This window comes from Phocoena phocoena, chromosome X (genome assembly GCF_963924675.1).
Source record: "Phocoena phocoena chromosome X, mPhoPho1.1, whole genome shotgun sequence".
Classification (NCBI taxonomy): domain Eukaryota; kingdom Metazoa; phylum Chordata; class Mammalia; order Artiodactyla; family Phocoenidae; genus Phocoena; species Phocoena phocoena.
This window is the reverse complement of record NC_089240.1, coordinates 21,180,769-21,196,167: the sequence shown is the minus strand read 5'-3', so window position 1 is coordinate 21,196,167 and position 15,399 is coordinate 21,180,769. Positions and strand designations below refer to the sequence as shown.

Below are 15,399 nucleotides of genomic sequence, written 5' to 3'. Positions count from 1 at the left end.
AAGCTAAGAAATCTTCCACCGAGAGACTTGAAACCCCGTTAGGCTCTCAGAAATGATTTGTGCGTTTGTGTCTCTTTTTCTTTCACATGATCTTCTTTGGACTAATTTTCAGCCCACTCCCTGCGTGTGCGGGAGTGTGACTCTGAAGTCACGGAGCCACCTGCAGCCGGGTCTTGTGGATTTCCGACGCGGGGCCCGCTGAGGAGGGAAAAGTGCCCCTGCGTCTCCCAGTGACCAGCCGCAAGGACGCCCGTGAGGCTTCGCGGCCGGAGGCTCGCTCGGAGGAGACCGACGGGGCTGTCCGCTGCGGCTGTCGGCTGCGGCTGCGTCGAGACCCGCAAGCGGAGAGTGGGCTCTCCGGGCCAGGGAGGGAAGGAGGACGGAATCAGCGCGCAGAATGTTAGCTTAAAGCTGAACAGGACAGTATACTAACAGAACTATGGGTGAGGATGGAGAAGGAAGAATGCAGGAAAGATAGGAGAAGATCCCAGGGGCCTTGGAACAGCAGAGTGCTTAAAAGAAAATCAATGTCAGAGAGAGCTCGGGTTCTCCTTCGCCCCCACTCCCATCATCCAAGTGTAGGAAAAACTGGTGAGACTCAGACTAAAAGCCAGAGACAGGCAGACAGACAGACAGACACACACACACACCGAGCGCTCCTTGTCCTCTAGCCTTTAATAGTAGTAGTATCCGCATTAGTATTAACATTATTAACGCGCCTGTTCCTAACCCTTCACCCCCTCCAGTTGTGTCTTGAATGCTCCTGCCAAGCCAGCCCGATCTGTCTGCCACCCACCCACCAACATCCAAGAGTTAGGCAGATGTTTATGGCCGGAAAAAAAATCCCAGTTATGCCTCCTTGTATTTTTAAATACTGACTGTAAGTGATTCAAGTATAATCCTTTGTAAAACGCTTTTCTCTTTGACACATTGAAGGGGTTGAGAGAGGAAAACCCGGCGTGGATTCCCCCTCCCCGGCCCCTCTCCCACCCACCACGCTCGCCCCCACCCTGACAGCGTCGGGGCCCCTGGCTGTCCCTTGGGCCCTGCACCCAGGAAAGGAGGGCGTCCGTTCTAGCCCCTCGCCTGGGCTCGGCCCAACTTAAGTCGGAGCTGAGTCTCGGTTCTCAGCGCTGGACATGCAGGGAGCTGTTTGGGAAGAAACGCGCTCTCCCTCAGGCTCGCTCTCTCGCCTTTGCCAGGGGGAGTTCAGAATTTTAGGCGTTGAGATTTGGTTGAAGCCGAACCTGGGTCCCTCCCACCCTGGAGCGCTCAGGGCTCCCGGCAGGTTCCGCTCCCTGCGCGTGATCTGACAGTGTCCAGCCTCGGGGTGACGGCCTAACTGAGGCTAACTTGTGGGGAGGAGAGGGAAGCGCGTCCGGGGAGAAGGGGGAGACTCCAGGACTTGTCCCCAGCTGCCCGTCCTCGCAGCCGACACTCGCCTGTCCCTTTCTGCCCTGTAGGTGCTCTAGGGAAGGCCGCGCGCCTTTGGCAGAGCTCTGTCTTTAAGGGGACTTTTTCCAGAGTTGAAGACGGAGATGAGAGCGGTTGAGGGACGCTACCAGCAAGAGAGCAACCGCCGGGCTCAAGGTGAAGACTAACAGCTCAAGGCGTTGGGCCGCAAGAAAAAACTGAACGCCCCAACTGCAGATGTTTGCTTGCGTCCGTCACCCCGGCACCTCGGAGGCCCGTCCAGCCTAAAGAGGACGGCGGCTGAGGGCCACTGAGGTCAAGGCGCTGTCCTGGGAGCGCAACACTGGCTTTGAAAAGGGCCAAGTCGGTCTGAACGCGAGCCGAGCCTCAAGGACTTGTCTCCGAGGGAGTGAGGTCCTCGGGTTGGTGGAAGGGGCGCACGTCGCCCGAGTGGCACCCACAGGCCTGACATCCGAATAAGCTAGAGCTTCGGGCTAGCCCTAAAGGGTTAAAGGAGGCGCTCTAGGAAAGTTGTTAGTTAGAAAGTTGTTAGTTAAAAACAAAATATAAAAATAAAATTGGCTCGGGTGCGTGCCTGCTGTCCCACCTCCACCGCCGGCCTTCCCGGAATCCAGTCCGGGTTTTGCGCGGAGCCCACAGCCCGGCGCAGGCCTCTGGCGAGAGCCAATCAGAGGGCGCCTCTCAGCACGTGGAGAAGAGAGACTCCAGAGCTCCGCGCCCGCAGCTCACTACACTTGTTACAGCTTGTCCTGAGCGCGGAGAGGGCGAGCTCCGGCCACGGGCAGGGCGGGAGCCAGCAGCCAGCGACCGAGCGAGGCAGAGAGGCACAGAGATCGCAACAGTATCCATTATAACCAGCCATCTAACCCCACCCCCCCAACACACACCCATCCATCCCACCAGCCCCGAGAGGCAGCCAGCGGCCCGCTTCTCTGCGCCCAGGGAAAAAACCCCAGCCATGAGCAATCAGTACCAGGAGGAGGGCTGCTCCGAGAGGCCCGAGTGCAAAAGTAAATCTCCAACTTTGCTCTCCTCTTACTGCATCGACAGCATCCTGGGCCGGAGGAGCCCGTGCAAAATGCGGCTGCTGGGAGCCGCGCAGAGCTTGCCTGCCCCGCTGGCCAGCCGCACCGACCAGGAAAAGGCCGTTCAAGGTAAGGCTGTGCTTGCCGGGCATCTGAAAAGGGTGCTGGGCGCTGGTTTGGATGTGTGATGTTCCGGGGCCAGGGGCCTGCGGTTGTCCAACTGGAGACGGAGGAAAGAAAGGGAACAACTCTGAGGCCTGGTGCCTCAAAGAGCGGTAAGCTCGCCAGGGGATGTCTCTCCCTCCCCCTCTGCTTCCAGAGAAAGCAGAGACCGAGCTTCGCTTCAAGGGCCCTTAGGTTCTCGGTATCCGTCCTTAGGTCGTTCAAATGCCCCCTTTGGTGGCCTTGGGGGTGCTCTGAAGAGGGGCCACAGGCCAGAAACAGCAGGTGCCGGGTGGACTCTTGTAACGGCAACTTGGTGAAGACAAGAACCCCAAAAGCTGTGAATGGGGACCCCAGGCCGAATGAGCCTTGGCCTTTCTTCTTTGGAAGATTTCTTTATATGTGGTGGTGTGCTTTCTTCTTCTTTTTAAAATTGTAGATTACTTGTGACCTTTTAAACCCAAGCTTTGCAGAAAACATCTCCCTGGGATTCCCCAAATGCTCCTTATTGTATCTGAAGTGTATGAAATGTACGGCTTCTGGGTGTTGTTTTTTTCTCTGCTATGTTATTTTTTTTTAAACAGTTGAGATGTTTAAAAGCTCTTATTTTTTTCTAAAATTAAAAATTTCAGAACAACTGTCGTTTTGCCCCGAACCTGTTACGCTCAAGTTTCGCCTTGAGCTGGCTTGCAGAGGTGTCGCAGGGAAAGATTTGTTGATTTCTTTTAAAATCCGTAAACCAGCGGTCCAGCCGCAGCGCCACTTGGAAGACGGGAGCGGACAGCGGAGAAGGGGGCGTTTAAAACAAAACTGACTTTTTCCTTTTCTTTTTTTAGCCTGCAGTGGCACCTGTGCCAGGCGCTTCCTCGAGGGGAAGGAGCGGCCTGTGCCAATTGCACCCCCTTCGTCCCCCACCCAGGCCTTTCTGAACCCATTTTCTCCAGGACGATTTTTCTGTGCTCGCAGCCGCCAGCCCCTCCCGCTGGGGTCTGTCGGGGCAAGGCCGCACTCAGGGCCACGGGCCGCTCCCCCTTCCCCCGCAGGGGTCGCGGCCCCTCTCGCCAGCCCCGGCCGCGTGGCAGAGCCGAGGGCAGAGGTCGTGCGCAAAGTTTTCAGGGTGGTGGTGATTTTTTTTTAAGTTGCTGAATGTTTTCAGATTGCCCCCTGCCCCGAAATGGGAAGGAAAAAAGTGAGGGAGAGGGCAAGGGGAAAGAAAAAGAAAGGAATAAAGGAGGGAAGGAAGAAGGGGGGGCGCACAAATAAGAGAAAGGAAGGAGAGGGAGAGGGGAAAGAATGATGAGACGGGGTGAGAGAGAAAGAAAAGGAGAATGTAAAATGAAAGGAAGGGCCAGAGAAAGACGTAAAGGAAGGAAGGAAGAAAATAAAAGGGAGAATGGGAGAGGGAAAGGAAAGGAGGGACGGAGGAGGAGAGAAGGAAAAAAGAAGGAAACAAGAGAAAGGGCAAGAGAGAGAAAAATGTAAAGAAAAAGAAACAGCAAGAAAACTGGGGAAGGAGAAGGGCTCGGAATCTGATGGCGCGCGGGGCGGGGGGCGGGGGGCGCCAGGGCCTAGGCGCGGAGGGAGCGGCGGCGGGCCGGCCCGGGCGGCGACTCTGGAGGGGGCGCCCGGCCGACCGGCGCGCTGACCGCTCTCCCTTGCCCGCAGGCTCCCCCAAGGGCAGCAGCGCCCCGTTCGAGGCCGAGCTGCACCTGCCGCCCAAGCTGCGGCGCCTGTACGGCCCGGGCGGGGGCCGCCTCCTCCAGGGCGCCGCGGCGGCTGCGGCGGCGGCGGCGGCTGCGGCGGCGGCGGCGGCCACGGCCACGGCCGGTCCGCGGGGGGAGGCCCTTCCGCCGCCGCCGCCGACCGCGCGGCCCGGGGAGCGGCCGGACGGCGCGGGGGCCGCCGTGGCCGCCGCGGCCGCGGCCGCCGCAGCCTGGGACACGCTCAAGATCAGCCAGGCGCCGCAGGTGAGCATCAGCCGCAGCAAGTCGTACCGCGAAAACGGGGCGCCCTTCGTGCCGCCACCGCCCGCGCTGGACGAGCTGGGCGGCCCGGGGGGCGCCGCGCACCCGGACGAGCGCCTCGGCGCGGCCGGTGGCCCCGGCGGCGCCCCGGCGGCGAGTAGCGGCACGGGCGCCGAGGACGAGGAGGAGGAGCTGCTGGAGGATGAAGAGGACGAGGACGAGGAAGAGGAGCTGCTGGAAGACGACGAGGAGGAGCTGCTGGAGGACGACGCCCGCGCGCTGATCAAGGAACCGCGGCGCTGCGCCGTGGCCGCCACCGGAGCGGTGGCCACCGCCGCTGCCGCCGCGGTGGCCGCTGAGGGCGGGGAGCTGTCGCCCAAGGAGGAGCTGCTGCTGCACCCAGAGGACGCTGAGGGCAAGGACGGCGAGGATAGCGTGTGCCTGTCTGCGGGCAGCGACTCAGAGGAGGGGCTGCTGAAGCGCAAACAGCGGCGCTACCGCACCACGTTCACCAGTTACCAGCTGGAGGAACTGGAGCGGGCCTTCCAGAAGACGCACTACCCAGACGTCTTCACCAGGTACGCGCGAGGGGTGGTCGCAGCGGCAGCGGCTGGAGGGAGCGAGTGGGTCCGGGAGAGGGGAGGTGGGCGGTGAGGGGCCCCGGGCTGGGGCAGGGACTCCGCTCCTGGACTCTACCCAGGCGCGCCCTCCCAATGCACCCACCCCGCTGACCAAAAACTACTCCCCCCCTCCCCCCTACTCCGGGCCTTAAGTTTAGACTGGGATGTTTTTTGTTTTTAGTCCTTCCCAAGGTCTCTCCAGTTTAATTTTTTCAAATTACGAGTTTTAGTTAGAGAAAAAGAAACGGCCTTTCCAAAGGCCTCCCGAACACGCCACCTTGGAGACGTGAGCACCCTTGCGCACACACTCAGGGCCCCGGGCGCTACGGTCCGGAGTCCGGGCCAGGTCCCAGGCGAGGCGCAGGAAGCGCTGCCGGCCCTCGCCGCCAGAGCTAAACAGGGGCTATTTTGGGCCGCCGTGTGGTGCGATCGCCATCCCTGCCTGATGCCCCGGGCGCCTGCTGGGTATCAGTTAACGCAGTTCGCAGTAAAGCTGCCCGTGCCTGCGGAGAAGGCCGTTAAAAAGATCCGAGTTCTGTCATTTGAGGACTCCTGAAGTAACCGAAGGAAGTCAAAACGGGGCAGTGTTTGGTATCTGTACAACTGTGGAGGCACCGGCCATAATCTTCCCTTCTCATCGCTGCCCTCTCTCCCTCCACACACATTAAACCCAGTGTTGGTTTAATGTACGCGGGTTCACAGGGGCTGGCATTGATTGCTGGAAGTCTGGCAGGCAGTAGACGGAACAGCTGGGGGAATTTTTCTCTTTGGACGGCTGTCCAACCCGGGTTTTTCTCCTAGTTACGCTCCACTTCCCACTCGCCCGGGTTTTTTTGGGGGAAAGATGTACCTGTGAGATGACTGGGCCTCTGAAGGCCAGCTTATTCATCCTACCTGGGGCGCCGGCCTGGCTGGGGGCCTTCCTCTCCCACCCCAAGGCTTAGGTCTGGCTCGGCGAGGAACCACGGTTAGGGCAAACTTTCCCCAGCGGGGAGGGAGAAAGAGATGGGTGCTTGCCTAGCGTTGGGCTTGTCAAAGCTCGAGCAGCACCTTCGCATGAGGCGTGTGCGGCTTTTCAACGTGCATTTTAGTAGCAGCGGAAAGCTGTCCGCCCCTTTGAACCAGAGGAGAAATCGCTCAGTGTTCAGGAGGCCCGAGCCAACTCGCAAGTGTAGTTGGTCTAGCCATTAATAGCCAAACTGTCTCCTAATCAGAAACGGAAAACAGTAGATTTGATGCGGGGCAAAGGCACTGAACTTGATCATCCCCTGAGCTAAACTTGGTCCTCCCCTCTTTCATCCAGTCCCTTCGTTACCTTTAGAAAAGAAAATAAATTTTAAAACAATTGTGTCTATCAAAAAGCTAACCGGCCGACCTGCTTTTCTTCATTTATCACACGTGTAATTCAAAAGAAGAAAATGATGGGGTGTCGCTTGGCACCCAGGTCTGCCCTTCTTTAGCTGCTCCAGGGGAACCAAAGCACATGAAGAGGGGCAGCTCCCTTTTGCCACCCCGTGCTCACCTCTTTCCGACCCAGGGGGTTAGTTAGAGCCCCTTGGTTCCCGCCCGGATCCAGCCGGGAGTGTGGCTTTGGGGTTTTAGATTTGCTGATGCTCACTGTAGCAGAAGGCAGAGGGAAGCGCTCCAGTGAACCGGTTTTCTCCCAATCCTGAAGTTTCAGGTGTGGGCCAGGGGCGCTGCCAGCAGTGCAGACCCAGGTCCGAGGCTGGGGCGGCCCCCGCTCTTTCATATTAGCGAGCGGAGGGCCAATTATTCTCTGCGCGCTCGTATTTTCGGTAAACAGGTCGTAAGCCATTCTACAGCATCTTAATGGTTTCCTATTTGCCTTAATTGTCGCAGTAATAACTGCAATGACGGGGTAGGGTTTCAGTTAAATTGACTTCCCCTGAGATGGGCAGGGTTTGTAGTGGGCACTGGAGTCAGGAGGTGCGCAGAATTTTGTTTAATCGAAAAATTACCCCACTGAACTCTTAACAAGCTTAACATATCTCCAGAGGGTAATGGGGAGTATGACCTAAAGGGGTGAGGGAGGGAGGATGGCGGCAGAGAGAGAGAGATGGAAGGAAAGGCGGAGAGCTGGAGAGAGAGAGAGAGAGAGAGAGAGAGAGAGAGAGAGAGAGAGAGGAGAGGGGAGAGAGAGAGAGAAGAGAGGGGAGAGAACATTTTTTAAAGAAGGCAGAAAGAAACCAAGAGGGCGAAAGAAATGTTTTTAGTTGGGTGCTGAGTTCTCCCATTTACTATTAGGACAAAAGAGGCTATAATCACTGTGTGTGTGTGTGTGTGTGTGTGTGTGTGTCTTGTCTAACTCTGGCTTAGAAGTGAGAGAGAATCCGAGACTTAGAGACTCAAGAAGTCACCCCTGTCACTCTTGAATATAATATGATACAATATAATAGATAACATCCTATATCTGGGAGTGTGTTGCGTTTTTACGTCTTCAGTCAAATAGAAGGCACTCCAATGTTGAAGGGATGGTGATGCCTAGGTGTGTGGGGTGAGACCCTAATGGAGGAGGCTGCCAGCAAGGGAAAGGGGGCTGACGGGGGTTGCTGGAGCCTGCAGTGACCTCCTGCCTGTGTGTTGCTTTCTTATAGGGAGGAGCTGGCCATGAGGCTGGACTTGACTGAGGCCCGGGTCCAGGTGAGCTGCACTGCAGAGAGGGAGGAAGGGAGGGGCAGTGGGCTGGGGGGGAGAGTGGAAGAGAGATGGGTTGATGGATTGGAGGGTTGTTGAGAGACCCCCTTCATAAAATGAAGAAAAGCAGAATCAGAAAGATAAACCCAGACACTCACACACAAAACTATATTAAAATATGAACACCTGGGAGGTTGAAGGGGAAGATTTCGAGGTTTGGGAGCCTTGTGGAAGGAGTCCAGGATCAGAAGAGGGGTTTCAGCGTCCCTGAGACTGCAGTTCAGAAGCCCCCTGGTCCACAGCCCCTGTAGGAAACAATCTGCGAACTGAACTGACTTCTCCTGATTGAAATAATGGGATGGAGCATGGATTTGGTTGTTAGACAAATCCGCTCAGCTCCAAGCAGGTATTTGGCTGCGATTAAGTCTCCAATCGGGCTTCATAAAAGCCCACTTAGTGCTAGAACAAACAGGGCCATTTGAAGGCAAAATGCTGTTTGATTTCCCCTCTGCCCGCACAAGGAGCTGGCTAATGCTATTTGATTTCCCATTTTTTATAGCAATGAGCCCACATTGATCTAATAGGGAGTGAGTGCAATGCTATTAAAGGTGTTTGCAGCCCCATACCAGAGTGCATTTCCGAACCCAGGCCTCATAACCAAAGAGACGATCAACACTGGGCAGCCCCGACGGCCAACAGAAAACAGATGTCCCTGGGTTAGGAGCTGAGTGAATCACTTTACAGTCAAAATCAGGTGCTGATAAAGCACAATAAATTCCATATGGCTCATTTAATACACAACAGCTTCTTGCATTAGAGGGCTAATGATGAGGCCTGTCCCCTCCTTTCTGTTGACACATTTCTCCATTGTCAAACAGAGATGTGACAGCAACTCTGCATTTTCAGCTCAGGGGAACGAGTCGTGGGAAAGTTAAATAACTTTTAAAAAGAAAGAGAGCGCCCCCCTCCCCTTCTCCTCTCTCCCTATTCACTGGAGAAGATGTAATTAAGTGAATATGAATTATTAGAGTCCTTTCGTTTACCTTTGGGGGGCCTCAGAGGTATTAATTCAATAATGAGGAATTGCAGGGGGACATCTTGATAATTGCAGTTGAGCCGGGAGAGCTGATCCATCTGTAGAAGGTTTCTACTTTCTTTGAGGGCATTCTGCCTCCACTGTTCCCCCCACCCCCCCACCCTTACTCCTTTCACTGCCATCGAGAAGGGGTGGATATTGTCTAGACAGATTTGGATACACAAAAGCTGCCCACCCAGCCTGGTCCCATCTAGTCTTCCTTTTTCAAGTCTCTGAATTTCCACACTGGAGTGTTTCTGTGATTCTCAAATAGATTATTTGAGGGCTGTGAAACGTTATGGATGGGCCCCCCTTTGGCAGAATTTTAAGTAATCAACCGACTTGGATTCTTGATTTTTCTTCCCTAGGTGGCTGTCTAGAAGTCAAACCAAGCCTAGATACTAGTGCTAGTAACGACAACCCCCACTGTGTATATTTGAAAGGCATAGATGTCTTAAAAATTTTTTAAACATTTTCCTCTGGGATCATTTACATTATATTTTAATATAACTCTGTATAGCCCTGGAGTTCATTCTTAATTTTTAGACTTGTGTGCAGGCATAAACCCAGTCCTAAAAATATTAATGCCTTCAGGGGAGAAGGAGCATATCTTCTCAGCTGTGGGTGTGATGAGCAGGTCACATAAAAATAATCTCATGCTCCTAGGAGTTATTTTTAGACTATGGTAGCTGCCATATTTCAGGTAAAGGTCTCTACTAAAACTGCTTTCTATTAACAATTAGCAAGATACCTTGTGCTGAAAACCTCCCCCAAGCCTAGAACTATCTTATTTAAATAACCTATTTAAACCACATCCCCAGAAGAAATAAAGGACCCGTTAGCTAGCTCTGAATATGTGCACAGTCTACAGGTATCCTACACTCTGGTTTCTGTGTCCAGGTATCGCTGAATACCTGGTCCCCGCAGTCAGTGCCTTACTCGGCAGAACACGGCCCTGCATAGAGCCCCTGCAGATAGCAGGCTGTGTGCCCCACACTTCATTTCAGGGAGAACTGGGCCCCTAAACTGTATGCCTGTTTGCTAATTACCGTGGGCATTTCTTCCCTCCCTCCCAGTTCTCCCCAAGCCCAAGAACCCAGTGTAGTGCTCACAGGCGTTCAATAAATATTTCTGGAAAGATCAAATGAACCGCCTCCCCGATTCCCTTTTTCAGTGCAGAGCAAGAATTTTGCCACCTCTTGGGTACACGTGAAATAGGCAAAAATAGCTGATTTGAGGCAGAAAGCTGATAAGCATTCTTCTCTTGGTGGCTGCCTGGTCCCAAGAGTCACCACTGAATGCCAACTTCTGCATGCCTTACCTTGCTCATTCCTCATCACAGCCTTATGAGGAAACTTTTATTACCCCCATTTTACAGATGAGAAAAGTGAGGTTCAGAGAGGTTTAAGTGACCTGTTTAAAGACACACAGCAAGCAACAGGCAGCGCAGACATTTAAACCTTGGTTTCCTCACTTCTGAACACACGAAACTACTTTCCTTAAAAATTGGAAAGGAACTAGGCTGGTTGAAATATCCACTGGAGAGGGTTCACTTGCCCAGTGTTTCCTGCTCGCTTTAAGTTGGGCCCTCTTTCACTGCCCCTTTGGCCCCAGACGTGTCCTTGAACAACCTGAGGCCAGAGAGGGGTGAGGTGGGCGCAGGCCTCAGGGGAAAAGAGGCAGGGCCCGCGGCACACGGGGAAGAGGCGGGGGCGGGGTGGGGGGTGGGCCGGAGCCTCGCCGACCCCGGCCTCTTTCCGCTTTGCAGGTCTGGTTCCAGAACCGTCGGGCGAAGTGGCGCAAGCGGGAGAAGGCGGGCGCACAGACCCATCCTCCGGGTCTGCCCTTCCCCGGGCCGCTCTCCGCTACCCACCCGCTCAGCCCCTACCTGGACGCCAGCCCCTTCCCCCCGCACCACCCTGCGCTCGACTCGGCCTGGACGGCCGCTGCCGCCGCCGCTGCCGCTGCCTTCCCGAGCCTACCTCCGCCTCCGGGCTCGGCCAGCCTGCCGCCCAGCGGGGCACCGCTGGGCCTGAGCACTTTCCTGGGAGCCGCTGTGTTCCGGCACCCGGCCTTTATCAGCCCTGCGTTCGGCAGGTAATACGCGGCTTCGGGGAGTCTGTCTCTCTCATACACGCACAGAGGCCTGGGTCCAGGGAGGAGGCTGGAGACGGGTAGGGACTACACACATCTTTTCTCTTTGGCTTAACCTCAGCGACTTAGCCAAAGAAAATAATCTCTAATTTTGCCTTAAACAAACAATGTGGATCTTGAAGGGAATGACTTGGGACTGAGCGGCAAAGGGAAAGGCAGTGACGATAATAGCAACCGTGGAAACTGGGAGTGTTCAATGAAAGCTGCACCAGTACAGTTTGAAGGCAGCAACAGCCCAGGCCATAGGTGATATGTGTGTAAACGGGTACAGGTGTAGGCCACAGAGCCAGAATGACTTTTCAAGTTTTGCAAAAATCCTTCCTCATGCCCCAGAGCCTGGCAACCAGAGGAACACACGGGCCCTCTGGGTGCAAAGGATTCTTTCTTCTTCCCCAGACTCTATCTTCCTTGTCATTCAAGAGACCCACTGCCAACCATACCCCCGACCCCCAAATATACAACCCCCGGCCCCCCCAAAGCGGCACAAGACAACGAAAGAAAAGAAACAGTTCATCATATATTATAACTCCCTTTCTTTAAATGAACATCGAATGATGAAATTAAAAGTCTGTATAATCACACAGACAAAGAAACAAAGGAGAGATGTATTAAGTTGGAAAGTGCAGTGAAAATAAAACTGAATGCAGCTTCAATGATCTCTCTTTGGGAGAACAAAGAAATAATAGATTCATCCAACTGCATAGCCACATAAAAAAAAATCATCTGGAGAAAATGTTCAAAAAAGACTCAGTAAAATTAGTTTCTTGTAACAAACCAATAAAGTAAACAGAAAGTGCACTGAAGTGTAGTGACTCAGTTTACCTAGTGGAACCAGGGCATGTTATGCCCCCTCCAGGCCACACTTTATTTCTTTCTGGAAAAAATTGTTAAAGTCCTCTGCCCCTCGCTCCCCACCCTCTCCTTTACCCTTCTCACAACAAATGACTTGTAAAAGCTGGCAAACCACGGCTGGAGTACCGGCTGCCAGATTTGGAGAGGCTGGAAGAGGAGTGCGGTGCGGGTGGTAAAAATAACAGAGGTGATAACAGAGGTGGAGGGTGGGCTTGGGAGAAGCAGGAGGCGCTCCTCGAGCCCAGGTGGGCTCATTTCTAATCGTGGAAACCCTGAGTTGGCCTTGCGGGGGCCCGGAGCCAAAGCCCTGGGGCGAAGCGGCGGGGGTAGGGGTGGTGGCATTGAGCGTCAGGGGCGGCTCGGGCCTCAGCTGCAGGTCAGCGGTGCAGTGCGAAGAGAGTGGAGGCGCCGTGCGGGGCAATCCCGGCGCCTCCCGGAGGCGGTGGCGCGGACTGGAGTCCCAGGCTTGGGCTTCGCCGTGCGCCACGCGCGGAGGTCGCGGGTCGGGGCTCTCTGGGACTAAAGGCTGCAGGGGCGCAGGGAAGGCGGTGGGGGAGAGGTGTCGCCGCTCCGGGACGCGGGGCCGCTGGCTGGTTAGAGCCGCCTGGCGAGCGGAAATCTACAGGCGGGCGCCCCCACCCACGCGGTCGTCGGCCGGGCACTGGCAGCTCAGCCCGGCGCGGGAGGGCGGCCTCAGCGGAGGGAAGGCCGGCATACAAGACCGGTGTTTTCAAGGTAAAAGGAGCCCCGGGCCGAGAAGTCGCCCTATATAGAGAGTACAAAGTGGAGCACAGGTCTTGATCAGTTTTGATCCCACGTTCTCCTTCCTTTCTCCCTTTTTTCCCTTCTCCTTTTCTCTCTTCTTTCTCTTTGTCTCTCTTCTTCTCTCTACTGGCAAATAGTATTACAGGAAATTGGAGCTCCTGGTCTAAGAATACATCCCGCTTCTTAAGCGAAAGCACAGAATCCGCGCAGTTGGGCCATGGGGTTTTGAGACTCGGGGCTTGCCTCCGCCGCGGCTCTGTCCCCTCTGTCTTTTTTTCCCCCCTCTGTTGGTTCCCTGCTCCAGTAAACCCTCTCAGAGCACCCCAGCCTCCCGACCGCGGGTCCAGCTACTCCCCAGCCCGCGGCCCACCCGGGCCTGCGACTCCCCGCCCCAGCGGCGGCGCCCCTCTGCGCCCTTCTGTGCCCTCTGCTCCCCCGGGGAGAGGCGGCGGGGAAGGCTGCCCGAGGCGCTGCGCGCAGCTCCCGGGGCCGTGACCGCGCTGTTTGCTCTCCCTGCAGGCTCTTTTCCACCATGGCCCCCCTGACCAGTGCGTCGACTGCGGCCGCGCTGCTGAGACAGCCCACGCCGGCCGTGGAGGGCGCGGTGGCGTCGGGCGCTCTGGCTGACCCGGCCACGGCGGCCGCAGACAGACGCGCCTCTAGCATAGCCGCGCTGAGGCTCAAGGCCAAGGAGCACGCCGCGCAGCTCACGCAGCTCAACATCCTGCCGGGCACCAGCACGGGCAAGGAGGTGTGCTAAAGGCTGCCCTCCACCCTCGCGCCCCAGGCGCGATCCGGAAAGGTCACCTCACTCAGCACCACTTAAGACCAAATGGAAACAGAGGACCAGCACACTCCCGAGACGGCACTGAGAGAGCGCAGCCGCCTTCGCAGCAGCCTGGACGCGGGCAAGGCAGCCCTCGGCGCTACCGGACGTGGCACCTCCTCGGCTGGCTGTCCACCCGCCCCTGCCCCTGCCCCTGCCCCTGCCCCTGCCTCTGCCCCTGCGCCTGCTTCTGCCAACCTCGCTCCAACTTGAACGTCCACTCTCCCCCGTTCTTTTACTGAAAATATCCGGGAGGTTTTTCTCCCTAAGACACCTGGTATTGAAGTTAAAAAATTTAAAAGCCCAACCTCTCTTCCTCCTGACACTCTACTTAGCTTTTTTTAAATTTTCCTAATAGCATTTTGGCGCTCTAAGTTTATCTCCCCAGCGTGGGCCCCGGCTCCGGGCCGGGGAAGCGAATGCGAATCTGTAAGATAGCTAACAGTGCACTTAACGGAAAGGGGCATCTTGTTCTTGTTCTCTTCTTTATCATACACCAACCAAGGTTTTTATATCAAACCAAAGGGAAATACTCTGCTAGAATATGGACTGTTGAAGTCACCAAACTGTGATTATTGATTCTGTACATACCATTGTTATTAAAAAAAAAAAAAAGAACAGAGCTTTGTATATTTGAAATGTTATAACGCAATTGCACTCAGCGTGGTATGGTAAAAGTTTGTCCTCTTGTAGATTCTTACTGTGTTGTAGATACGGTAGGGTTCCTAGACAAATATTTATGTACTCAAGCCCTTTATTTAACTTATTAACTGTAGAGGCTTCCGAAACCTTCAAGGTAAAGGCAATCGTACAGTACTTTTGTGTAATGTGTAACTGTTATCACTTTTCCTTGCTATCTAGTGGAGAAGTGTCACGCTCAAAATAATAAAAAATATATATATATGTTTAACAAAAGGAAGTGTGAATACTCTCTACAGGCTCTGAGGGGACAGTAGTAGGGAGCCCCCCAGAGGCCGGGCGTGGGCTCCTGCGCCCCGGCACCTCCAGGGTTTATCTGAACTCGCGTTTTCCTGGCAGAGGCCCCTGGTTTGAATCTGATCCTGAAAGGATCCGTAGGGTTTCCTACGAAGGTTAAGATCGCTGACGCCGCGGCGCTTTCCACGAGCATCTCGGCTTTCCCGGCTCGTGTAGCAGCGGGAGCTGGGGGGCCCGGGGCCCAGAGGTGGGGTGGGCTTGAGGGAGGGAGGGTGTACCGTAGGCATTATTGACGGTGAAGACAGAAATTTGAAGCGAGCGGGAGTGTTGGCTCGGAAAACGAAGGAAACTGCTTGTGGAAAGTGCCACGTACAAGGAAGTGCGCAGTCCGAGATGACAGGTAATGGCGAGAGCGAGGAGCCCAGGCGCTGGCTTCCGAGGGGGCGGGCTCCACGGTACACGCGCGGGTAGCAGGGTGTGTGTGTGTGTGTGTGTGTGTGTGTGTGACAGAGAGAGAGAGAGAGAGAGAGAGAGAGGGAGGGAGAGAGAGAGAGAGAGAGAGAGAGAGAGAGAGAGAGAGAGAGAGAGGGAGGGAGGGAGGGAGGGAGGGAGGGAGAGGGAGAGAACGCAGGAACAGTGATGGAAAGGCAGCGAGGGGTATCCAAGTGGCAGATCTTAACTCGACAAATGTCATTACATCACTTATCCAGGCATTGGGAAATGTATATACTTAAAAAAAAATCTAAACAACTCAGGTTTCGCGAGGAGACCCAAACAGATTTGCAGTCTGCACCCTCCTGGGCGCACCCCTCGCCGGCGACGACGGTACCTTCTCCCTCCCCCGGGCCCTGCCTGCGCCCCGCCGGGTGACCGCTCGGTGTAAGCCCGCCCGCGGGGGCCGGGTCTCGCCAACGCTCCCAGGGTGATGGGA

General features: G+C 55.4%; 1 protein-coding gene across 1 annotated transcript; it reads left to right on the top strand.

The window, feature by feature from the left end:
* The first annotated feature begins 2,392 nt into the window (after window positions 1-2,392).
* Window positions 2,393-13,466, top strand: ARX (aristaless related homeobox). Its single transcript, XM_065901320.1, has 5 exons — window positions 2,393-2,588; window positions 4,287-5,163; window positions 7,821-7,866; window positions 10,704-11,032; window positions 13,226-13,466. Exons 1-5 carry the CDS (start codon window positions 2,393-2,395, stop codon window positions 13,464-13,466), a joined length of 1,689 nt encoding a protein of 562 aa, XP_065757392.1.
* The last annotated feature ends 1,933 nt before the right edge of the window (window positions 13,467-15,399 follow it).

Coding starts and splice junctions, on each gene's coding strand:
- ARX (XM_065901320.1), top strand. CDS start 2,393: ATGAGCAATCAGTACCAGGAGGAGGGCTGCTCCGAGAGGCCCGAGTGC. Junction 7,867..10,703: donor TGACTGAGGCCCGGGTCCAG/GTGAGCTGCACT, acceptor TCCGCTTTGCAG/GTCTGGTTCCAGAACCGTCG. Junction 11,033..13,225: donor ATCAGCCCTGCGTTCGGCAG/GTAATACGCGGC, acceptor CTCTCCCTGCAG/GCTCTTTTCCACCATGGCCC.